Source organism: Stegostoma tigrinum, chromosome 28, assembly GCF_030684315.1.
Source record: "Stegostoma tigrinum isolate sSteTig4 chromosome 28, sSteTig4.hap1, whole genome shotgun sequence".
In the NCBI taxonomy this organism is placed as follows: domain Eukaryota; kingdom Metazoa; phylum Chordata; class Chondrichthyes; order Orectolobiformes; family Stegostomatidae; genus Stegostoma; species Stegostoma tigrinum.
Window position 1 is genome coordinate 22,872,551 of NC_081381.1, and position 25,124 is coordinate 22,897,674.

The following is a 25,124-nucleotide window of genomic DNA, read 5'->3' on the forward strand; positions in this document are numbered from 1 at the left end:
TTACATTAATATTTCTTGGTGTCCGTTGGTAAAATGTAATGATATATCAGTCCAAAGATGTGCAGGCTAGGTGGATCGGCCATGCTAAATTGTCCATAGTGTTCAGGGGTATGTGGGTTATAGGGGGATGGGTCTGGGTCTGGGTGGGATGCTTCAAGGGATGGTGTGGACTTGTTGGGCCAAAGGGCCTGTTTCCACTGTAGGGAATCTGATCTAATGTAATCTAATATCTTAAAAGGAAAAATATACTTAGCAACTTTAGTATGTTATCAATCTAAAACAAGCATAATAATTTAACTGAGCCAAAAATACAACGATCTGAAATTACATTGTTCAGCATATTAAAAATTTGGTTGGCTTTCTATAATTCAAAAGACTGTAGATTCCTACTTTTTTGACTTTCTTTGTATTTCAAACTGAACTGGTTGGGGTTATGCTGCATTGGTGTTTAGCGATCGGGAAGTGGTGTTATTATAAAACCACACTTTGAGAAGTTTGACATGATGCTGAAAGGGTGTTTCTCCTCATGTTTAGGGGATATATTTTCAAAATAAATATTTTCTCATTCATAATGGAAATGAATTTATTTTTTGAAGGAGGGGAAATAGGCTTATAACAGTTGAAGGACATATACAGTGGATATATATATGCATCGTTGATATATAACTTTATTTTGCACCAATAAGTTAAAATCATAATTTAATAATTGTGGAATGTATGTTCTGCTAACTTATTTCCACTGTCTAAATAAGTGGATAAATATATTTGGAAAAATATGAAATTGGGAAAATTGCTCCTGCAAAAAAAAATCTCCAAAGTATGTAGTGCTGTAACCATTTAAATTTGCGAATAATGCAGTGGACTGTAGAATGCAAGATTTATCCCCTTTTTGAGTAGTTACTTTACGCTAATCTGTTACTTGTTTTTTCGTCCCAAATGGAGAAAGTGATATTTGAGATTAAAAACTGAAATTATTCAGCAAAGCTACTTGTGGAACAGTAATGTCAATAAGTGTTGTATACCTGGATGTCTTCTGATTCCTAGATGGTTGAAATAATCCCATTTGAGGCTTGGCAAAGTTGTGTTACTTGAGAATGCTGCCTCTTGACAACAGGGCCCCTCTTTATAAACTTTTATACTGTGTGTTCCCTTTTGGGGAAAAAAAATCTTACTACCAAATAATAATATCAATAATGTCACCTAGATTTGGCTTTTGTTGTTTTGAGTGGTGAAAAAGCATACTGCACAGGCTTTACGGAAATAACTCCACAAAGGCTGGTACCCCATCACCAAGTCCCTTTTGTTGATACGTGCATAGTACAAGGCCCTGACCCAACTAGCTTAGGGTTGGCTCCTATATGAACAGAACCCCTGATGCTACTGCTTATATTTGTCAGCCAGGACTCCCTGATTGAGGCTGTTAATCTGGTCCAATCAGGGAATTCCATTGTATGAGATCCACCTAGTTGACCTCATTACAATCACTACATCCCCTCCCCTCAGAGTCCTGGGATGTAGACCCATTGTTTTTTTTTCCCCAGTAGCATCTTCTGGGGCATTATACCTAGTCTAGGTATAGACTATCCAACTCTGCCTTGAATACTGGTGACACTTAATTAGACTGTCTGCAACCCAGGAGTCTAGGAAGAAATTCTTCATTTTCAGGCAGTAAAGGTGTCAAGGCTGTGACGTCTGCTGTGTCCATCCCATCCTCAGAAATTTCTTTGCTACATGGAGGGGGAAGACTCATGGATTCTGACAGCCTTGCATTTTGCTCCTGTCCAGTTAGCAAGGTTGCAGCTTTCATGTGGTCTATGTGCTTTTTCAGGACTGCCTCCTCCAAAAAACTTTACATCGTGGGACCTGACCCCACTTCAACGATGCCTCTTACCCATGGAGGGCCATTCTTGTGGTTTTGACACAAAACGTCGTCATCTGCTGTATATTGCCTTTTTCATTCAGAGGAGACTTGATCCTTGTTGCACTCTGGCGGGGTCGTGCACAACTATGTTGGCATTCAGTCCGGGCCACCAGACTTTAACTTCTCACCAGCATCTTTGTTTTGGAAACCCCTGGATTACCCTGGTGGAGTTCAGCCAATATCTAGCAGTGGCCTTTGTTCAGGACAATCACTCTCTTGCTCCCCCAATTAACATGCCATCCTGTACATCGATGTGGTCTTGCTAGGTCCAGAAAGGTTTCCATTCTGGTTCAGGTGGTCCTTTTGCTTTCCCCCATCACCGCCAACTGTTTTAATTTTGCCAAGATTGGATCTTTTTGTGGAGACTATAAGGGTGACTGGAAAGTTTAAAACCAGAATGGATCCTTCTGTGGTAGCACCACCAGTGGGAAGTGGTTCAAGGCAACCATATTAGCCACTTGGTGTTCCAACTTGTAATTGTCCACACTCTGAATAAGAGCCTGCCATTGAATTCGACCTGAAGTTATGGGCAGTATGGCGCTGCCCTCTTTAAGTAACCCTCGCAGGTGTTTGCAGTCCATTACTATTACAATGTTACGTAAAAGATATTGGTGGAACTTTTTCACACTAAAGATAACTGCCGAAGCTTCCTTTTCCCTATGGGCATATTTTCATTCGGCCTCAGCCAAAGCCCAGAAAGCATAACTATTGGGCATTCCTCTTTATTGGGCAATCTGTGAGCGAATATTATGCTGAGGCTATATAGGGAGTCATCACATGTCAGCACCACTTCTCACTTGGGTCATTAGTGTATCAACAATAGCTGCTGCATCACTTCCCTAAAGGCTAGATATTGTCTCTGTGACCATTTCCAAGACTAACCATTTTTCAATAACAGAAGTTAGTGTGCCAGAATGGAGGCCAGATTACTTGGGAATTTTATGTAATAAATTACGAAGCTAAGCAAAGACCCAAGACCACGTACAGACGTAGAACGCCCAGGCAGCATTTACTGCCTCATTATTGTAACCCACTATTGTCCAAGTAATTCACTTGGGGTGCCTGAAACAGATTCTTCTCTCCCAAGCTGTATACCTGCCTTCGCAAAACGTTTAAGCACTATATCCAAGTTGTCTCAATGCTCATTGTCGGTCTTGCCGGTTATTAGCACATCAACCAGATAAATGGCAACCTGGTGCAGACCTTTGGAAAATGTTCTGCATCATCTGCTGGAAAAGGCACAGGCTGATACCCCAAAAGGCAGTCTCTCATATTCGGACAAACCCTTAACAGTCATAATTGTCGCACACTTCTGGGAGTCCTCACATAATTGAAATTGCAGGTATGCATAGCGCATGACCAGCTTCATGAAGGACAGTCCCACCTCCTACAAAAACAGATGTGTGCAAGTCCTCTTTTTATGAAGAATTGGGTATTTATCTTCCTCCAGTCAAGCCTTGCAGAAAAATGGAATTGCGTCTCAGTCAGCACACAAGGTAACCTTGGCCTCCTCCGTAGCCCTTAGAACTTCCTGAAAAACCTCTGGTTGTTTAATTAGGACTTCACTCGGACAGCTAGTTTCTCATCAAAAAAATGTCATGTTAATCACGTCAAATTTTTCTCCACTAAATTTGCCCCATCAAGCCTGGGTTTGAGCCTGTTAGTACACTTGGCAGCTGAATGAGTTGTTCTTCATAAGAGATAGGAACCGAAGTTGTACCCTTAATCTGTAAGGGTTCCCCAGTATTGGTACTCAGCCTGACTGAGGTCTTAGGCAAATTTCAGGGTTGGACTTCGAGAGCAAATTTTAGGAAAGACAACTCTACGATCACTGATACAGCTGGGCTGGTATCAATGTCCATTAGAACTGGGTGACTATTTAGCCAGATGTTTATTTTGATTAGTTCTCATCTGTATATTGCTAAGCAATTTAACTGTTCCAAACCAGCTGTAGGTGGACTTCCCAGGGTGTACACTCTAGTGGATGCTGGCTTATGTGTTCTGCTATTCAGTTTAAATCTAGTAGGGCTGTTCTTGCTATCTTGAGTTCACATACTGACAGCAACAATAATAGACTACCAGCCCGGATCCTGGAGAAACTTTTAACCTTTTGGTCAAGGTTTGGCTTGTTTTGGGGTTTTGCTGTGGGCTGACGTAGAGTCCCTGGTTCAGGAAATGTCCTTAGTGAATCAGTGCATTGACTTTCATTAAGGTGGTTTTTCCCAAACTCAGGTGGCCTGGTGAGGATGTCCACTTCTGTCAGGATACCCTGTAACTCGTGCTCCACTTTGCACATTTTCTAATGATAATGCCAGTTGTAATGTCTGTTTGAAGTCCATTTGTTCTGAGTATCTCACCTCCGGTTCAGCCTGTGCCAGTCACCTTAACCTTGTCAAAATCCTCACACGGATTCCCCTACTTCTCAACCTGCTAACTAAAACTGATAGCATCTCAGAATTAAAGGAGGCTTGGGATCTTAATATTGCAGAATGAAATTTGTCAACTCTTGAAAGTTATTACTATCTGCTGCCTCCAGGAAAGTTAGGCTGCTGATAACCAACAAAGCTGTGGGTCCACAAGCTATCACGAGAATTCCTCATGGCTTTTCATCTGTCACAATATCATTTGCCCAGAAAAAGTAATGCTTCTTACATACTAAACCCAATCTTCAGCAAGAGTAAATCTTCCCAAAGTCAAGCCTTTGGCTTGAATGAGCCCAACTTCCTGTAGCAGTATGATGCCAGAAATGCTTACCCTAACTCAGTGACGACTATTGCAAGTGAACCTCTTCATGGGCGTGTTTTCTTCTCATTGTCACTAAATTAACTCCACAGAAGCCAGTATCTCGTCACCAAACCACCCTTTATTTACACACACAGTACAGGACACTGACCCAGCTACCTCAGTCAGCTCCTCGAGTAAACAGGATCCCTGATACAAGATAACAAAATGTGAAGCTGGATGAACACAGCAGGCCAAGCAGCATCTCGGGAGCACAAAAGCAGACGTTTTGGGTCTAGACCCTTCAACAGAGAGCCTCTCTGATGAAGGGTCTAGGCCCGAAATGTCAGCTTTTGTGCTCTTGAGATGCTGCTTGGCCTGTTGTGTTCATCCAGCTTCACACTGTTGTCTCGGATTTTCCAGCATCTGCAGTTCCCGTTATCTCAGGATCCCTGACACACACTTGTTTGTATCGGCCAGCCAGGACTCCCTGATTGGACCAAGTTAACAGCCCCAATCAAACTTGTGTTCAGAATCCCACCTGGCTGACCTTGTTCTAATCACTAAAACTATGTTGTGTATGTTCTGGCATTGCTGGAATTATGTTTTCTGTTGCTAATGTTGTCTCCCTGATTAATGATGTTCAGTGTTGATTAAACTACTTCTAGTTTTGAACTCTTTCTGCTCATTTGCTTCCTAGTTTCAGTCTCAGTAATACATGATCTTGAGGTATCAGCTTCAGCAATACCTTGTGCTGAACTCTGTATTTTCATGATTTAGTTCATGTACATGTATAGTTTGATCTTTGAACAATCCAGGTGGAGGTTTATGAAAATGCTGACCTCCCCTTTCCTGTGCTTCTGTTTTTGCTGTCTCACTTCCTCTTCATCTCTTGGATGCGTTTTGCTTAGAAGTGTAGTCTTTTATTTTCTTCCAGTCAGCAACTCTGCAGGTGATTTCAGCTCAGCCTTGGAAGGTGGGCTCGCAGTAACGATAAGGTAAGTTTTCAATCTCCCTTTGTGTCTCAACATTTTGCAAGATTTCTTTAAACAGTCTTCACATGTCTCTCTGTAAAGCCTGTATTCTGGAGGGTGTTGAGGTGGAGGCCTTAATGCATTTCTTTAATTCCAAAGATCTGAACTGGGTGCTGTTGTCATATGCAAACATTTTTAACAGTTCCTTGCTCAGCAAATACAAACTGTACTGCTGAGATGAAGTGTCATTCTGTCATGTCTTGAACCTTACGGATAACAGTGAATCTTGAATCGTGGCCCACAAATAAGAGTTACCATCCTTGCTTTGGGGATGAATAACTCCCACAGTCTGGTGGTCCTTCATTTGCTATCAGCTGTCTCTTCTGCATGTTTCTCTAATTCTGGCATATGTTGAATATAGACAACATGTTTTCTGAGTCATTTGCCTGTCCAGTACACTTGTCCGTTCTTTGTGGTCTTCATATATCTTCTAAAGGAGTTCTTCCTGCATTGTTTTTGGTGTGATTGTTCTTCAGTCTGTATAATTGTAGATCAAGCTAGCAGAATACCAACTTCGGTGAGATGTCATCTCACATAGATAACTACTGCCAATATCCTGTCCGTTCTTGGCGTATCTTATCAGCCATCAGTAAATCACTTGCTGAGAGAATCTGTAATTCCTTGTCTTTGTAGGTATTATGTCTAATCTTGATTTTGTTGTGTTGGTGTTATATTCACCAGGTGTTGAATTTTTATACGGGAATCATAGGAAAGATGTGGAGGCTTTGGAGAGGGTGCAAAGGAGGTTTACCAGGATGCTGCCTGGACTGGAGGGCTTGTCTTATGAGGAGAGGTTGACTGAGCTCGGATTTTACTCTGTGGAGAGAAGGAGGAAGAGAGGTGACCTGATCAAAGTGTACAAGGTAATGAGAGGCATGGATAGAGTTGATAGCCAGAGACTTTTCCCAGGGCAGGATTGACTGCCACGAGGTGTCATAGTTTTAAGGTGTTAGGAGGAAGATACGAAGGAGACGTTGGAGGGAGGTTCTTCACCCAGAGAGTTGTGAGTGCATGGAATAAGTTACCAGTGGTAGTTGTGGAAGCAGTGTCATTAGTGACATTTAAGCGACTGCTGGACATGGACATGGACAGCAGTGAATTGAGGGGAATGTAGGTTAGGTTATTTTATGTTTGGATTAGGATTATTCCACGGCACAACATCGTGGGCCGAAGGGCCTGTACTGTGCTGTACTTTTCTATGTTCTATCGCATTTTATTTTTCTGCGGTGACAACAAAGATAGTCTTTTCTAGCACTAGATCTTTCCCACTTCTATTTCAGAGTGAAGTCATAATTCTGAAGAAAAGCTTCCATAGTTTTGCTGGCACTTTGTATAGGTTCTTTTTCGAGGTATGCTTCAGTGGGGCATGATAACTCCCCATTATTCATGTTCTCCCATGGAAATATGTATGGAACTTCTTGCATCCGTACATGGTTAAGTGATAGTACTGTGCCTGAGAGATACATGTTCTGTGCTTTTTTTTATTGCAGAGAGGTGTTTCTACAGTGGTACCAGGATGTCTGCTTCAGATGCGCAGTTGTTAAAATAGCTTGGGAGTATCCCTAGACTTTTTTAAAATTAGACAAAAGAAGATTGAGTGGGTGGGTCAGGGCTCTTAAAGACCCAGGAAGGTTTTTAGTTTAACTTCGTTAGTGAGAAGGTGTCTACTACTGCTGAGCTCACGGCTTGAGTTCTGTGCTACTAGAGTCTTAGACGAGAGGCAGACTGTTACTTTTAGTATTTCTTTCTGTTGGACTGGAGAGAGGCAGCACATAAGAAGCTTAACTGCTTTGTAAATTGCCTTGCCAAGAGTGTGTTTAGGAAATGTGGACTATATTGGAATAGTTGATGATTAGTGGTTGTCTTGTTTTTTTTTCTTGTTTACACCATGATGTCTGGACATCATGTGCTGTGCTGATGCTCTCTTGCAGCCCCTGTATGACTCACCACCTTTCTGCTGGAATGCATCCTATTTCAAGGTCAAAGCATAGATGCAGGAATTTGAACCATCTAAAGAGTATTAAATGATAATGGGAACTGCAGATGCTGGAGAATCCCAGATAACAAAGTGTGAAGCTGGATGAACACAGCAGGCCAAGCAGCATCTCAGGAGCGCAAAAGCTGACGTTCCGGGCCTAGACCCTTCATCGGGGAGGGGGAGAGGGTTCTGGAATAAATAGGGAGAGAGGGGGAGGTGGACTGAAAATGGAGAGAAAAGAAGATAGCTGGAGAGGAGAGTATAGGTGGGGAGGTAGGGAGGGGGTAGGTTAGTCCAGGGAAGACTAACAGGTCAAGGAGGTGGGATGAGGTAGTGGGTCGGAAATGGAGGTGTGGCTTGAGGTGGGAGGAAGGTATGGGTGAGAGGAAGAACAGGTTAGGGAAGCGGAGACAGGCTGGACTGGTTTTGGGATGCATTGGGGGGAAGGGATGAGCTGGGCTGGTTCAGTGTACCACATTGGCAGATGTGCAGGTGAACATCTGCTTAATATGGAAAGTCATCTTGGGGCCTGGGATGGGGGTGAGGGAGGAGGGTGGGGGCAAGCGTATCACTTCCTGCGGTTGCAGGGGAAGGTGCCAGGTGTGGTGGGGGTTGGAGCGGAGTGTGGAGCGGACAAGGGAGTCACGGAAAGAGTCGTCTCTCCGGATGGCAGACAAGGGTGGGGAAGGAAAAATGTCTTGGGTGGTGGGGTTGGATTGTAGATGGCGGAAGTGTCGGAGGATGATGTGTTGTATCTGGAGCTTGGCAGGGTGGTATGTGAGAATGAGGGGGATTCCCTTGGGGCGGTTGTGGCGGATGAGGGATGTGTTGCGGGAAATGTGGGCGATGTGGGCAAGGGCGTTCTCGACCACTGCATGGGGGAAAGTTGCGGTCCTTGAAGAACGTGGACATCTGGGATGTGCGGGAGTGGAATGCCTCATCCTGAGAGTTGGCATTTGGCCTCAACGATGTAGAGGTCAGTGTGCCATACTACCACTGCGCCTCCCTTGTCTGTGGGTTTGATGGTGAGGTTGGGGTTGGAGCGGAGGGCAGCTCGTTCTTCAGGGGAGAGGTTGGAGTGGGTGAGAGGAGTGTAGAGGTTGAGGTGGTTGGTGTCTCGATGGCAGTTGGAGATGAAGAGGTCGAGGGAGGGTAGGAGGCCTGGGGCTGGTGTCCAGGAAGAGGACTTGTGTTGGAGGCGGGTGAAGGGGTCAGTGGAGGAAGGGTTAGGCTCCCGGTTAAAGAAGTAAGCGTGGAGGCAAGGCAGCGGAAAAGCTGCTCGATGTCCAAACGTGACTGGTATTCGTTGATGTCTGGGGTTGCTGGCTGTGGAGGTTGTGGGCAGGGTTCCGTCAGCAGTAGCGGTGAGGGCGATTTGTGTGGTGTTAGTTCTGGAAGTGGAGGCAGTGACTGCAGCAGCGGTCGCGTTCGCAGTCCCGGAAGTGGTGTGCCCGGCAGTGGCGGATGTGACGTCATCGGTGGGGTCACCGGCCGTGTCCTCATGGTCAATGGCGGCGGTGCATGGTGGGGGAGGGGCAGGGACAGGCCTGGGATTTGGAAGGTGCAGGAATCTTTTTTAAGGTGGCAGAAGCCAGTGAGTTTGTTGTACTTAAGATTTTTGGTGTCCAGTAAAGCTGAATAGAACTGGGTGTTCAGTCTGTGGATCCTGCGGAGGATAAAAAAACAGGAGAGGTCCTTTGCAGGTCTGGGAGAGGGAGGCTCTGAGCTGGGGCAGGTTGGATTGCAGTGCCTGGAGATGCCGGCGCATGGCTGCGAGTGTCTGTTTCAGGACTCACAGGGAGAAATGCTTCTGTAGGTTTTGAATGTTCTGGGTGTAGAGGTGGTCACAGTTGGGGCCAAATTGGGAAGGCTTGAACGTAGGCTGTAGTCCATGGGGGATGATCCGGTTCTGTAGGCAGGTGCTGAGGAAGGTGATGTGACTCTGGTACCTGGTTGGTTCAGGACATGGTCGAGCAGTTTCAAGACTGAAGAGATTACAAGGGAGTTGCAGTAGGAGAGAGATTCCCTGAGGTTGTTCGGGAAGGAGGAGGGTAACTTCTTCAGTTTAGGCATCCCTGGAAGAGGCTTCGCAGTGAGGTTAAAATTGTAACAGTGATAATGGGAACTGCAGATGCTGGAGAATCCAAGATAATAAAGTGTGGAGCTGGATGAACACAGCAGGCCCAGCAGCATCTCAGGAACACAAAAGCTGATGTTTTGGGCCTAGACCCTTCTTCAGAGAGGGGGATGGGAGAGGGTTCTGGAATAAATAGGGAGAGAGGAGGGGGCAGACCGAAGATGGAGAGAAAAGAAGATAGGTGGAGAGGAGAGTATAGGTGAGGAGGTAGGGAGGGGATAGGTTAGTCCAGGGAAGACGGACAGGTCGAGGAGGCGGGATGAGGTAGTGGGTAGGAAATGGAGGTGCGGCTTGAGGTGGGAGGAAGGGATGGGTGAGAGGAAGAACAGTTCTGGACATTATCTTTCCTTCCATCTTTTAAAGCTCTCATTCAGGTTGCCCTTCTAGTCCTACAAGTACATTACGTGTCAGATGAACCACTTATTTTTGGATCAGTACTGATGTGATATTCAAAACTGTCAAAGCATCAAACCATGTAATTTAAAACATTCTAGATAAATCTGCACCAGAACTTCTATGGTTTTCAGTTGATGTACTCTACAACCCCCAGTGCCATTTACTTCTGTGTTAACTTCTTCACAACTGCTCAACTGCAGTATAGCAGTAGCACCTGTTTCATTTGTGAGCCCACCTGTTTGGATTATTCCTAACTTTCGATTCGGTTTCCTCTTAAATTCTATTGACAGTCACATTTCCTTTCAAAACATCTATCCTCATTGCTTTTTTTCCTTCAGTTTTCAGGAAAAATCTTCTGGGGGCATAGTCTTAACAGGATGATGTTACTCTACACTTCAGTGTCAGTCTTCACCTTCAAATTAATCGTTGTGTGCAAATTTTTCATCTCCTTCCCAACTTGAATGATTCTGTGAATTTATTTTCTTTTCGAATTGTTGCATCTGGCCATTCCCCTCAATTGTATAGTGCCTGTGTCTATGATGCCAACAACAACTTCAAGGGAATCTGATTTTTTGTTTGCATTTCTGCTCTGGTGAATTTTCTATCAAGTTCTGCCTTTGCTCTGCACTGATTTCCCCAGTGTTTGTCCTTTTTTTAAAGTGCTGTAGATTTACCCACATTTGGGGCATTTTCTTCTGTCTGTGAATTGATTTAGCCAATCACAGATCCTGCACATCTTTTGCATTTTTTTTGTTGTACATTGCTTTGTTGTTGTTTCTTTGAATCAATACTGCTTCCTTTCTTTTGGCTTGGCTGAAGGATGGCCATGTGAATAGTCAGCACCTTCATCTGTCTGCTTATGACTTTGTGTGCCCTGGTAATTTGTATAGCCTGTGATATTATGAATTTGTCTTTTGCTATTGGTGTTTTCTGTACATCAGGGTGTGGGGAAAAAGAAAACTAAGTTAGTTGATACTTCCGGCCTTTAATTTGTATCGTTAAGCTTGTATTTTCTGACTGTGTTTTGTCTTGTTTACAAAGTTGTCCATTAATTCAGCTAACTCATGTTGTAGACCTTGAAATTCATGCCAATCAATCTTATAAGTTGTTTTGGCTTAAGTTAGGAACTGAATCTTTCATAGCTCTTGTATTGATATCTTCTGTCATCTTCACTAAGCACCCAATAGTTAAATAAATTCAACACTTTGTCTTCTACCTTTGGAATATTAGCTTACCCTGTCTTCATTTCTGGTGCCTTTCAGGAAACTCCTGTCAGTCTGTATGTTTGTTTAAACTTCTCAAATACCTCTATGACATCAGTGCCCCAATTCATTTTGAGCTGTAGCTGTGCATTCACTTATGTGCCAGTCAACATTCCACTTTTTTAATTTTCACACAATTCGCTCTCTTTTTCACTCTTCTGGCAGTAATGTGGGTCAAAGTTCCAAATCAACATTAAATTGTTTATAAGATGTTTCAGGTTTACCAACAGCTGGCACTAATTTGTGTCAACGTTGCCTTTTGGTTCCTAGATGTTTGAAGTAACTACATTTTCTGTAGACCAGAGCTCCTTGTTTAATTCAAACGTGCCATGCAGCCAGGATCGTAAGACCACCTAGGCCAACGTTGCATTACAGAATAACTGACTATACAGATGATCCAACTCTGTGTATAACAGGCATGAATAATATAAATCACCAGCATCCATTTTCATTTTCCAAAACAATTATTGGTTAGATCAGAACAAGCATCCCAGGGAGTTAGTTGGCCAGCAGTGGCTTTCTCTCACTTTGTACTCGATAGTCACTGTGTTTGGGTGTGGAGCAACTATGCTAGAAAGAAATGCGAGAAGAAAATGTGTTACTAAAAGTTAGTTCAGTGAGTGACTGTGACCTTTTTCAGTCTTGTTTCATTGAAATTTTAAAAGTAGTCATTGTGCTATCAGTGCCCTGAACTGATAACTGATAATTCTGCATCATGGAAAAACTATTAAAATTATAGAACTTCTGCATAATTCACAACAGTAAGAAATTGATATTATCTTATTGCTGTTTGCTTTCCTCCTTGTACAGAATAATCTCAAGTTTTCTTCAGTTAATAGTGTCAACCTGACAGCTAAATTCTGTAGAGTCATTTTTCTCAGTTATTGTTTTGATAACCTTTTCTAACTTTGCTTAATCTTTTTATGCCTTTGTGCTGTGCTGTTTCTGTTGAGTTGATAGGCAGATGGAACGCAGACCTATCCAGAAAAATGCAGAACATTGCCTTTACCTCGGGCAAACAGTTACTGGCTACAGCTTCAGCTGTCTTCATTCTAAGTTGAGACAGGCATATAACTGTACAGATGTTAATTTTTGGCTAAGAAGATCCATATCCTATGTTTATCATCCATCCTTAATTAAGCTCACAAATGCTTTGCCAATTGAACAGGTTGTTTGATTTAAAAACTAAAAGAACAGATGCTGTAAAACAAAGACAAAAATAGGAATTGCTGGTAAAGCTCAACAGGTCTGGCAGGATCTATGGAAAGAAATGAGAGATAATGTTTTGGGTGGAATGACCCTTCCTCAGACATAAGGAAGGGTCATTTGAACCGAAATATTAACTCTGATTTCTTTCCATAGATGCTGCCAGACCTGCTGAGCTTTACCAGCAATTTCTATTTTTGAATCTTTGTTTAATCTTGAATGTTGTTGAGATTCTTGATGTTGCAGCTGCACCTATTCAATAAAATGAAAATAATCCATTACATCCCTGACTTGAGCCTTCTCTGTGATGGAAAAGCTTTGGGGAGCCAGTTGAGTACCCCCTACAATGAACACAACCTTGGAGCTGCACTAAAAGGCGTGTGTTTTATGTGGCTAGTCCATCTGAGTTTCTGATTAGTGGTGATCCAGGAAAGGCCGTTTGAGGAATTGGTGACAGTAAACTGTTCTATTCAGTTGTGCAAGCATTTCGGACTTTCTGCTAGTTGGATCTTTTTTCCCCTCTGTCCCTCCCTCCCTCCGCCATATTATGTTAATATTATCCATGCACGTTTCACTGTGGCCATTGGAAGCAGAGAGGTTTTACAGACAGGGAGGACATTTGGCCCATTGTTTCTGCTGCTGTTTGTAAGAGTAATCCAAAATGAAGCTGCTGTCTTCCTGTAGCTCCTGCTATTTTCAAGCATTTAGCCAATTTACTGCAACAGTCGTTGTCATAGAGTCATACGGCATTGAAACACACCCTTCAAGCCACTAAGTCTGTGCTGATCAACGAACACCAAACTAGAGTCATCCGGTTTACCTGCACTTAGTCCATAGCCAAGTATGTCCTGGTATTTTAAATATTGAGAAAGTAGCTGCCTCGACCATCCTCTTACTCAGCCCTCTGGGTGAAAGACATTTTTCTCAGATCTGCTCAAAACTAGTTACTGCTCATCTTAAAACTTGTGCCATTTGGCCTAAGACACATCTTCCATGTGGAATAGATTCTCACAATCTATCCTGCCTATGCCTTTCATTATTTTGTATATGTCCATCAAATACCACGACCCTCACTCCAAAAGAAGCATTCCCAACCTATCTAGTCTTTCTGATACTTTTCATCCCAGGCAACACCATGCTGAATCTCCTCTGTACCTTCTCCAGTACAATCATATCCTTTCAATTGTGTGGCAATCAGAACTATGCACAGTATTACATCAGTGGGCTAACCAATGTTGTATAAAACTGTAACATGACATCCTTGCTGCTATTTTCTGTGTCCCAGCTAATGAAAGCAAGCATCCAAACATCATCTTTCCCACCATGTATACATGTATTGACACCTTTGGGGATCTATGGGCTTGTACATCAAGGTCGCTTTTTCTCACTGCTCCCAAGAAACCAACCATTCATTGTGTATATCCTTTCCTTATTAGACCTCCCAAAATGCATCACCTGGCACTAATTGGGATGAAATCCCATCTGCCATTGTTCTACCCTATTTACCAGCTGAATAATATCAGACTGTAGCCCCGTGACCACCAATTTTCATGTCATCTGCAAAGTTAGTAATTATAGCTTTTACATTGCTATCCAAGTTGTTACTGTTCATAACAAACAGTAAGGGTCCCAGCAGTGATTCTGTGATACACCATTGTTCACGGGCTTCCAGTCACACAAACAACTCTCCACCATCACACTTTGCCTCCTATTTGCAAGCCAGTTTTAGATCCAGATTGCTAACTTGCCTTGGATCCCATGGCCTCTTAGCTTTTGGACCAGCCTTCCATGTGGGACCTTGTCAAAGTATACAGAAATCAATACAAACCATATCAACTGCACTTCTCTCATCAAACATTTTTGTCACCTTTTCAGAAACGACTGAATTAAATTATTCAAACTGGATCTCTCGCTGACAAATCTGTCTACTTTCATGAGCAAGCATTTTGGCTACTCCTGATTAATCCCTGCCTTTGAGTGTTATTTAATTCTATCCCTCTGAATCTTTTCCAATGATTTTCCTATGACTGACATCAGTCTAACTGGTCTGTGATTATCTGACCAATCCCTGCTGTTGTACTTGAACAAAGGAACCATATTAGTTAACCTCCAGTCAAATGGCATTTCATCTGTGGCTTGTGAAGTATTAAATATCTCTGCTAGGGCATCAGCCATGTCCTGCCTTGCTGCCGAAAGCAGCCTGGGATACGTCTCATCGGGCCATCTTGATTTATGCACCTTCGTGCCCCCTAAACATCTGATCCCTCCACCTTTAATTGTTTTCTATAAGCTTGCCTTCACAACTAAAATCCCAGACTACAATGTCTTTCTCCTTTCATTCCTACAGAATGTTCTTTTAAGACATAACCCACGTTCCTCTGGCTCCATACACAGAATTGCCCCTTGGTCTCTAATAGGCTCCACTCTTTTCCTGGTAATCTACTTACTCTTAATATACTTATAAAATGTCTTGGGGTTTTCCTTAATCCTATCTGCCAAAGAGATTTTGTGGCCCTTCTTTGCCCCCCTAATTTCTTTTTTAAGCAACCTCCAACACACTCTATATGGTTTTTGAAGGACGACCCCATTTTTAATGCACCGTACTTGCTTACTCTTTTTCTTTCTTTATCAAACTCTTAATATTCCTTGACAACCAGGTTTCCCTGGACTTGCTGCCCTTGCCCTTCACTCTTAGAGGAATACACTGGTCCTGAAACACACTATAATACTTTTGAAAGACCCCCACTTACCACATGTAGACTCAAACTGGGAGTAGCTATTCCCAGTCTATATTTGCCTGTCTAATGATATTGAAACTGACTTTATTTCAATTTAAACACTTAACTTCTGCATTATCCTAATCATTTTCCATCGTCCTTTTGAAAACTAAGAGTTGTGGTCATTAGCCAAAATGCTTGCTCATGAAAGTCCAACCACTTGATCAGCTTCATTACTTAAGGTAGGGTATGCTAAACCTAATTTTGAGTAGGGCTGTCTACAAACTGTCAAAAAAGCTCTTCTGGATGCACTCTAAAAATTCTGCCCTGCCTAATGCAGTTATGCTCAGCTATCAGTCTCAAATAACTAATCACCCCTAATTTTATTTCTAAGCTCCACCCAGATGGCCTCATTTTGAAGTCCTTCCAAAACATCCTTCCTCATTTCTGCATTCAAGACTCTTCCACAAGTACTGTTGAAGCAATGTATTCAAAGCATGCTACATAATATAACTTTTCCTAAGCCACTTCTTCTTCTCAGTGAAAATTTTGAATTAATGAACCCTTTAGTCACTGATTTCCCTTATAAATGGAATAACATCTTTCTAATTATAATGACATTTGTTAGCTCCTGTTTGAGGCCGTAGAAGGGTAGAAATTTTAATATTTAAATTCCCCCATAGCCTCCCTTTTCTCTGAAACCTTCTCCAGCAGCAACCCTTTTAAGATATGTGCAGTCCTCTACTTCCTACCCATTTTAGTTGCTCCACTGTTAGTAACCATGTCTTCAGCAATTGAGGCCCTAAGGTTCGAAACTTCTTCTGTCATTCACTGATTTGCAAGCTCTCTTTACACCTTTTGAGGCATTTCTTAAAACCTACCTATGACTAAGATTTTGTCCATCTCTTGTGATACCTCCCTTACATGGCTCAGTGTGAAATCTTCTGGGAAGATGTATGGTAAAGCACCTTGAAATGTTTTAGTGTATCAAAGGTTCTTGTTGCTATTTGAGGTGAGTTCTGTATTCACATTTTGTCTGGTCTAGCCACTCCTAATATTTAAGATTTTTTTCCGGAGCTGGAGGAGGTTTTTAAGCCACTTGATCTTTTGTCGCCATTTGTTAAAATCAGGGCTGCTCATCATACTAGCTGCATTTATCAGTCTTGATTCAGCCCAACTCCCATTTAGAATAGCATGTCAAGTATTGGCCTTCATATTTAAGGAAGGATGCAAAATATGTTGGAAATAGTTCAGAGACAGTTTACTCTTGGGAATGCCAGGCGATCTTGTCTAATGAGGAAAAAAATAGAGCTTAGGTTGTATCTGCTGGTGTTTACAAAAGTGACAAGTGGCCAAATGCTGGCGGATGAGACATGATCAGTTTAGGAAATCTGGTCGGCATAGATTCTATGACTTGATTGAAATATAAGATCTTGACAGGGTGCACGTGGAAAGGGTGTTTACGATTGTGGGAGAATCCAGAACTAGGGGCCACTGTTTAAATAGAAGGTCACCCATTTTAAGAAAAAGGAATAAGATTTATTTTTTTCCCCACTGGTGTTCAGAAGTCTTTGGAATTCTCTTCCTCAAACGGTGGTCAAAACAGATTCTTTGAATATTTATAAGGTAGAGGTAGACAATTTCTCGATGAGAAAGGGGAAGAAAGATTATCAGGGTAAATGGGATTGAAGAAAGATTATCAGGGTAAATGGGATTGTGTTAGAAGCAGATCAGCCTTACTAAATGGAGCAGGCTTGAGGAGCTGAGTGACCCACCCAGCTTCTAATTGACATGTTCATATGATGTAAGTTGCTTGACATGAAATCGCATCAGCTCTCGTTTTGAAATGTTCACCTTTTTTGGCCTCTCACCATTTTCAGGTAGAACATTGTAGATTTCCACAACCCATTGTGTGAAGAAATACTATCCAACATCGGTTCTGAATTGTTTAAGACTATTTTGAAGCTTGTGTTCCCTTTTTCTGACCAGCTTCACCAGAAGAAGCAGGTTTTATCCATGTAAAATTATCACTTTTGGGCATTTCATAAGTTGCTGCCTACTTGATTTTGTACAGGTGATATTTACAGTGAGATTTAATGAAATAGATGTAGTGAACTGACACCTCTTCTCCCAACAGACACCTGGGAATGAGGACTGTAATTTAAATGATCCTTTGCTGCTCACCCACCTGAAATCCTGACTAGAATGTTAGACATGCCTTAATGGTTTGTTCTGTTAAATAAATGATGTTCCTCTGCTTCCTGTTTAAATGGTCAGGATCCAGTCATGCCTTCCCCTGAACCATCACTTGATGACAAGACTGATGAAGTTGACATCCCTTCAGAAGAACCTGATGGAAGTAAGTTTTTAAGTTTCAAACCTTTCTGAATGATCAATGGTATTTAAACCAAATACAATTTTTCCAAGTTTCACTAATCTCGCAGTGGCTAAGCTGCAGTCAGATTTATGAAGTAAGAGCAGGATGTGCACTTGACATTAAGATTTGGTGCCCAAGGTAGAAAGTATTCCATTTCTCGTCTATAGCATCACTCATCTTGATGAGATCAGAATTCATGGTGTTTTATTTCATTGAAAATATGTTGGTGATCCATATCTCTTTGAAAATATTGTGTGTATAATTGCTCTGACTTTGTCTTAACTTTGTCTTACAACGTTAATGAGTTGTATTACCATCACCAATTACACATTGTAACCTGGTCAAAAATCCAATAACACCAGTTTATAATCCAACAGGTTTATTTGAAATCACAAGCTTTCAGGGCATGGCCCTTTCAGGTGAAGTGAAAGAGTGCACACAGGTACAGAATTTATAGGATGAGAGGTCAATGGGCAGAGAGATCAAAGATCATGAAAATTGGAGTATTAGCAGGCCAAATAATAGGTTTCTGTCGGTGATCGAGATTGTCAGACAGGATGAGTAAAATGTCAACAGCTGAATGGCAATTGAAGGGTTGACTTATAATCCAATTTAAATGAGGCAGAGAAATAATTACAAACAATTAAAAATAAGGCAATGCTGAAAACAAACCAAATGATTGGAATAACATAAGTATAAGAGTCGTGTGCTGAGGGTCTAACCAGAGTACTAAGTAATCCAAAACTGTACAAACTAATTAAGGTAGAGAGATTGTAACAATTTATCAAGGTGATGATGTCAAAACAGGACAGTAAGGAGGATTTTACAGATATAGAACAGTGTGATGGCGTCACATGTAGTGCAGCATGAGCCCAAGAACATGGCTGAAGCCACCTTCATGGGTACAGAACTTGGCTATCAGCCAATTCAGCAATTCTGTGTTGTGTATCTTGAAGGCCACCTTGGAGGACGCTTACCTGAACATCGGAGGCTGAATGTCCTTGACAACTGAAGTGTTTCCCAACTGGGAGGGAATGTTCCTGTCTCGTGATTGTGGCATGGTGTCAATTCATCTGTCATCGTAGCATCTGCATGGTCTCTCCAATATATCATGCCTTGGGGGATCCTTGCCTGTGGCGTATGATTTGGACAACATTGGTCAAGTCACACGAGTATCTGCTGTATACATGGTGGATGATGTTCTCAAGTGTGATGGTAGTATCCATGTCGATGATCTGACATGTCTTGCAAAGGTTGCCATGGCAGGGTTTGTGATGGTTGTGGTTGACGTTCTCCTGAAGGCTGGGTCATTTGCTGCAAATGATGGCTTGTTTCGGGTTTGGCGGTTGTTGAAGGGGAGAAGTGGAGCTGTAGGGATGACTTTGGCGAGATGCTCATTGTCAATGATGACATTTTGAAGGCTGCAAAAAATATGGTGTAGTTTTTCTGCTCTAGGCAAGTACTGGATGGCAAATAGAACTCTATAGTTCATGTCCTGTGTCTGCCTTCAGAGGTTGTTTTGGTTTTTAGCTGTGGCACGTCAAAACTGGTGATCACTGATTTGAGCAACCTATCTTGTTCTCATGAGGGTGTCCTTCAGAACCTTTTAGGTGGCTGTCGCGTTCCTCCTCATCTGAGCAGATCCTGTGTATGCGCAGAGCTTGTTAAAGAAGCCATTCCCTATGGGCATGTTTCCCTCCAGACAAGTCCTGCACATACACAGGATCAGCTCAGATGGGGAGGAATGCAACTGGAGTTTTATTTGGTCAAATATGATTAGGAATATTGAGCAAAGACTTGGGTTTGGAAAGTTTATTTAACAGACTGCAGCTTTGTTTTTCTTATTACTAGTTAAATTGCTGAGACAATTCCTCAGCTTCCCAGCCACCAAAGGTCACCCTGTCCGCTAAATGTGTCCAATATCAAGCACTTGCGGCATTCGGTCAAATCACACTCGTGTAAAAGTCAGCCCCCTAACTCTTGATCTGAAATACTGGTCTCAAAAAAGCAGTTCTTACAGGAATATATATGTGGTATGTTTGGATAGACAAGGCACAATTATTTTACCAGTCTTGTAATGAATTCAAACAAAATATGAGATCAATACAGTACATTAGTGTTCCAAAAAACTGCATTATTGTTATAAGACAAGTTTACATCCATTTAAAAACCCCAACATGATATTTCTTGTAATATATGCAAAATTATTTACTGATCAGTGAGAGAGTAGAAGTAACAGTTAATAAACATGGAAGTGTTTTCATGTACCTCTGAGTGGATACTTAAAAAGGAAAAGCTTTATACTTGTCTACGATCTTGTTTAGAAAATATTGCACAGTAAGGAAAAATGCATGTTGATGCGCAGTTCCTCCTGCCATAGTTCAAAGGACCATGTTTTTTGTCTTATTCCTATATGAGGGTAGTTTATTCAACCTCAGTTTCACATTTTATTGATTCCTGTCTGATTTTGTTGCTGCCTTTTGTGTCTTATAATAATAATGTAATTTTTTGGTACAATAATGTACTGAATTGCTCTGATATTTTGTTTAAATTCATTATAAGACTGAATTTTTTTTAAAAATGCTAGTATGGTAAAGACACAAAAATATGAATTTTTTGTAAGTTAGAATTTTCCATGTTAGATTGTGGTATCCAATAAAACAACTAAATTCATTTTCACACATTACTTTGCAATCACCTGTGTTGTGTTAATAAACCCATGCTGTTGGTGTCACTCTGCATCACAAACCAGACTTCTCACACGGCTGAGGTTAACATGAAGGACTCTCCTCCAACTCATCCCTTGCCTGAGGTATGGTTAAACCACCACCAGTTGTCTGACTATGAGAGAACAGCCCTATGGTCTGGTAAGACTGTAGCAAATTTACCTTGCCTTTTACCTGCTATTATTTCAATTGTAAACAAACCCTTTACTTTGATCTCTGCTTTTAAGTCTTGCCCCTTCTCAGGCCATTCTTTCCAGCCTACTCCCTTTGTTAAGTGAAGCTAATGGGCCACGCAGGGTTTCAGATGTATAGATTGAACTGGTCTCCTTGTTGTATTTCAACTATGTGATAACCTGTTAAATCTGTAGTATTTGCTTTATTTCAAGGGTTTGGGAAATACTGCCATCATGACTGTAGATTAATAGACATTGCCTGTGAAGATCCATGTTGAAATCAATTCTTACAATCTCAACTGTGTCAACTAGATTAATTTGGTAGAACTGTTGCTTCAGAGTTTGATTCTGGATTGAATGCAAAATCCTAGGCTGACATGCACTGCAGCATTGAGGGAGTACGCCACCAACAGAAGTGCCGCCTTTCAGATAAGATTTCAAACCAAAGACTCATCTGTTCTCAGATGGATGTCAAGATCCCAGACATCATTTCCAGTAAGAGCAGGAGAGTTAAACCTGGTGTCATACCTAATAGTTGTCCCGCAGTTGACATCACAAAAACAACTTGTGTGTTTGTGGGAGTTCAGTGTGCATAAATCAATCAACAGGCACACTACTGAGCTGAAAATAAACATAGGAGTTTCACTTCAGTCACCATGGGCTGATTGGAGACCAGTACTGATTGAAAATATGTAAAAATATGAAATATACAAATCAAGAGGATTTTTATAAGGTGAAATTCACTTTCTTCTCAAATATTTTTGTTAGAAGTATTTAGGGTAGTTAATAAAATCCATGCCATTGTGTAAGGAACTCTTTGGGTTGTAGATAGTAATGACAAGACGATCAATGTATCAAGTCCTTTATAAAATAAACTAAGATTTGGCAGCTTGAATTTTCAAATGCGGACACATTCAGTACGCACCAAAAAGCAATTGATATGTTCCTCTGGTGACCTCTGGTGTGCAACAGGTCAACTTCATTGAAACTAATTTAAATCATTTCTGTTGCTCATGTTTGATTTATTCAACTGTGGTTGCAAACTGTGCACTTCTGATGGAGTAAACATTTTAAGGCTGTGCTAGATCTCTAAGCCCATTCCCCACCTAAGAAAATATTTCTGCTTAAAGTTATTCCCATAAAATGTTCTTCAAATGCTAAGTCTCCAATCTATCCCTGCTACCTTCATGGCAAAATAGTAATAGTGATGCAGCACAGAAACAGACCCTTCTGTCCGACCAGTCCATAGAATCCCTACAGTGTGGAAACAGGCCCTTCGGCCCAACAAGTCCACACCGACCCTTGGAGCATCCCACCTAGACCTACCCACCTAATCTTCAGACCCCTAAACACTGTGGGCAATTTAGCTTAGCCAGTCCACTTAACCTGCACGTCTTCGGACTGTGGGAGGAAACCAGAGTACCCAGAGGAAACCCACGCAGACACAGGGAGAGTGTGCACCCTCCACACAGACAGTCACCCGAGGCTGGAATTGAACTCGGGTCCCTGGTGCTGAGAGGCAGCAGTGCGGCACGGTGGCTCAGTGCTTAGCACTGCAGCCTCACAGCACCAGGGACCCGCGTTCAATTCCACTGTCTGTGCGGAGTTTGCACGTTCTCCGTGTCTGTGTGGGTTTTCTCCGGGTGCTCCGGTTTCCTCCCACAGTCCAAAGATGTGCAGGCTAGGTGGAGTGGCCATGCTAAATTGCCCGTAGTGTTCAGGGGTGTGTGGGTTATAGGGGGATGGGTGTGGGTGGGATGCTGCCAGAGACGGTGTGGACTTGATGGGCCGGAGGGCCTGTTTCCACACTGTAGGGATGAGCCACCGTGCCGTTGCTGACAGTAATCCCAAACTGAACTAGCCCTACCTGCCTGTCCTTGACCCATATCCCTCCAAACGTTTCTTATTCATGTATTTTTCTAAATATCTTTCAAACATAACTGTAATCGCATCCACCACTCCCTCTGGAAGTTCATTCTAACATGAACTACTCTCTCTTTTCAAAGAAAAAGAAGTTGCCCCTCATCTTTTTAAAATCCTTCTCCTCCCACCTTAAAAATCTGCCCTGTGGTCTTGAAATCCCCCATCCTCGGAAAAAGACACCTGCCATTCACTTTATCTATGGCCCTCATGATTTTATAAACCTCCGTAAGGTATCCCTCAATCGCCTACACTCCAGTGAGAAAAGTCCCAGCTTATCCAGCCTCGTTATAACTCAAACCCTGCACTTCCAGAACATACTCGAATCTTTTGTGAATTCGCTCAGCTTAATAATATCCTTCCTATAACAGGACCACTGGGATAATTTTCTGGATGTCAAGATATTTATGGATATAACAACTTACCTAGATCATCATGAGGCTTCCAGCTAATAAGCATCCTATAAAAATTGGCAGTATGCATTCCAAGCTGAAACGCATCATCTGTTCAGTCATTAGATAAATACACATTCAAAGAGAATTGTCTTTTCAAGAATTGAAAACCGAATCTGACTATTTTAACATCTTCCAATTAGTAATGAAAATATCTTTTTTTTTGTATAATGATTCAGAGTGCAGGGGTACTCAAATTAGCCATATTTACCTAAATTTCACTCCATCTGCCACTCCTTGACCTATTTGGCCTATTTGATCAAAGCCCCATTTTACTATGAGCTTTTTTAAAAAGCCCCATTGTCTGCACTGAACTTTCAGTGAACGCCTTTTCAAGAAACCATTCACAGGTATTCCCACAAAACACTGAGATAAGTCATTTGCCACAATCTTTGAAAACATAAGATCTCCAAGCAATATTAAATGTTGTGTCTTTGCCATACCAATTGAAGTGAAACAGCTAGTGATTCTAGTAAATGTGCCTGTCTTGTTGACTTTGTACTGTTGTTGTTAGTCATTTTAACAAGATGGTGAAAGGTTAAATAGTTGTTATAACTCCATAATATATGTCTGTCTTTTTGCTACTGTTGATATCATCACAACCATTTATTAGAAGATGTGAGCTAAGAATGAGGGCAGTGAGTTTAATTATCCAAAAAAAGGCTGTGTTCTATTCTCCTAGCTTTTTCCTGCATCTGTGGCATCTGTTCTGACAATGGTAGGTGACAACAACACGTCATTTCTTCAGAAATGTTTTCCTTGACCAAGGAGCCCCTTTACTGTGGATTGCAGAGAATTTATCTATATTCATCCCATTTCCTGCACTATTGCTCACAGCCCTTCACAATATTTTTTTCCAGAACTACCAGAAAGTATTTCTTTTTTTTTTCATTTTATCTATTCCTTCTTCGTTCATGGATGTAGTCACTGCCGGTTGGGGCAGCATTAACTGTCCATACCCGAGTTGTCCTTGAGAAAGTGGTGGTGAGCTGCCTTCTTGAACGACTGCACCCTCTTGGCAGAGGTACCCATGATGCTGAAAGGGATGGAGCTCCAGGAGTTTAACCCAGTAATAGCGAAGGAGGGGTGATATATTTCCAAGTCAGGATAAGTGGCTGGAGAGGAGCCTGCAGATGATAGTTTCAAATTTCTTGAGTGTTGTTGGAGTTGCATTCATCCAGGTAAATGGGGAATATTCCATCAATCACCTTAGTTATGTCTTGGTGGACAATTTTGGGAAGACGAGAGGTGAATTATCTGTTGTTGGCCTCCTAAACTCTGATCCGCCCTTCAAACCACCAGCATTCATATGGCTGGGCCTGTCCAATTTCTGGACTATGGTAACCTCCAGGAGTTTGATAGGAGTGGTTTCAGTCATGATAATACCATTGAATGTCAAGGGGCAATGGTTGAATTGACCGTTGTTGGAATTGGCCATTGCTTGGCAGTTGTGTGTCATGCATGTTACTTGTCAACACAAATCTGGATATTGTCTTGCTGCATTTGGATGTGGACTGCTTCAGTGTCTGAATAGTTGCACATGATGCTGAACATTGTACAATCATCAGAGAACATCCCCCAATTTGACCTTATGGACGAAAGTCGTTGATGAAGCAACTGGACAGGACACTGCCCTGCGGAACAACTGCAGAGATGTTCTTGAGCTGAGGTGTATGACCACCAACAACTGTGACCAATTGAGGCATTGATGTCAAGGGCAGTCACTACCACTACACTCATCTCTTGCGATCATCATTCGTGCCACCAGTTTCTGCGTGCAATGGTTTATCCTCCCAATTTACAGAAGGATTTTTATTTCATTTGTTCAATTAATGCATATCCCTACAATCTCCTAATTTACTGACACTGGGGTAATTAGTTTGCCACTTAGTGTGTAGAGGGGGAGGCACTTTTAGGCCATATGTTTGTCTCTCCACAAGTGGAAGTTGGCTACAGAGAGGCCCTGGCTTGGCCTGAAATTGTTTGGTGCAGACCATTTGACATGGCAAGTTAAACACTGCCATTCAACAAATGGAGTTTGTCATGAGATTGTCAGTGACTTGTTTGGTTGATCTCCAGAATGTCTGATGGTCAATCTTATTCC

At 42.0% G+C, this 25,124-nt stretch overlaps 1 protein-coding gene across 11 annotated transcripts in view; it reads left to right on the plus strand.

Annotated features, from left to right (window-relative positions):
• The window catches only part of prkcz (protein kinase C, zeta), a 394,504-nt gene that overhangs the window by 214,107 nt on the left and 155,273 nt on the right, over nt 1-25,124 (plus strand). For 8 of the 11 annotated variants that reach the window (XM_059655617.1, XM_048561464.2, XM_059655615.1 and 5 more), the window contains one exon: nt 17,650-17,731. In XM_059655617.1, the coding sequence (XP_059511600.1) occupies nt 17,650-17,731 (82 nt within the window). Of the gene's footprint in view, nt 1-5,557; nt 5,641-17,649; nt 17,732-20,507; nt 20,617-25,124 lie in introns of those variants that run through there. The other 3 variants (XM_048561468.2, XM_048561469.2, XM_059655619.1) reach the window with 3 other exon arrangements.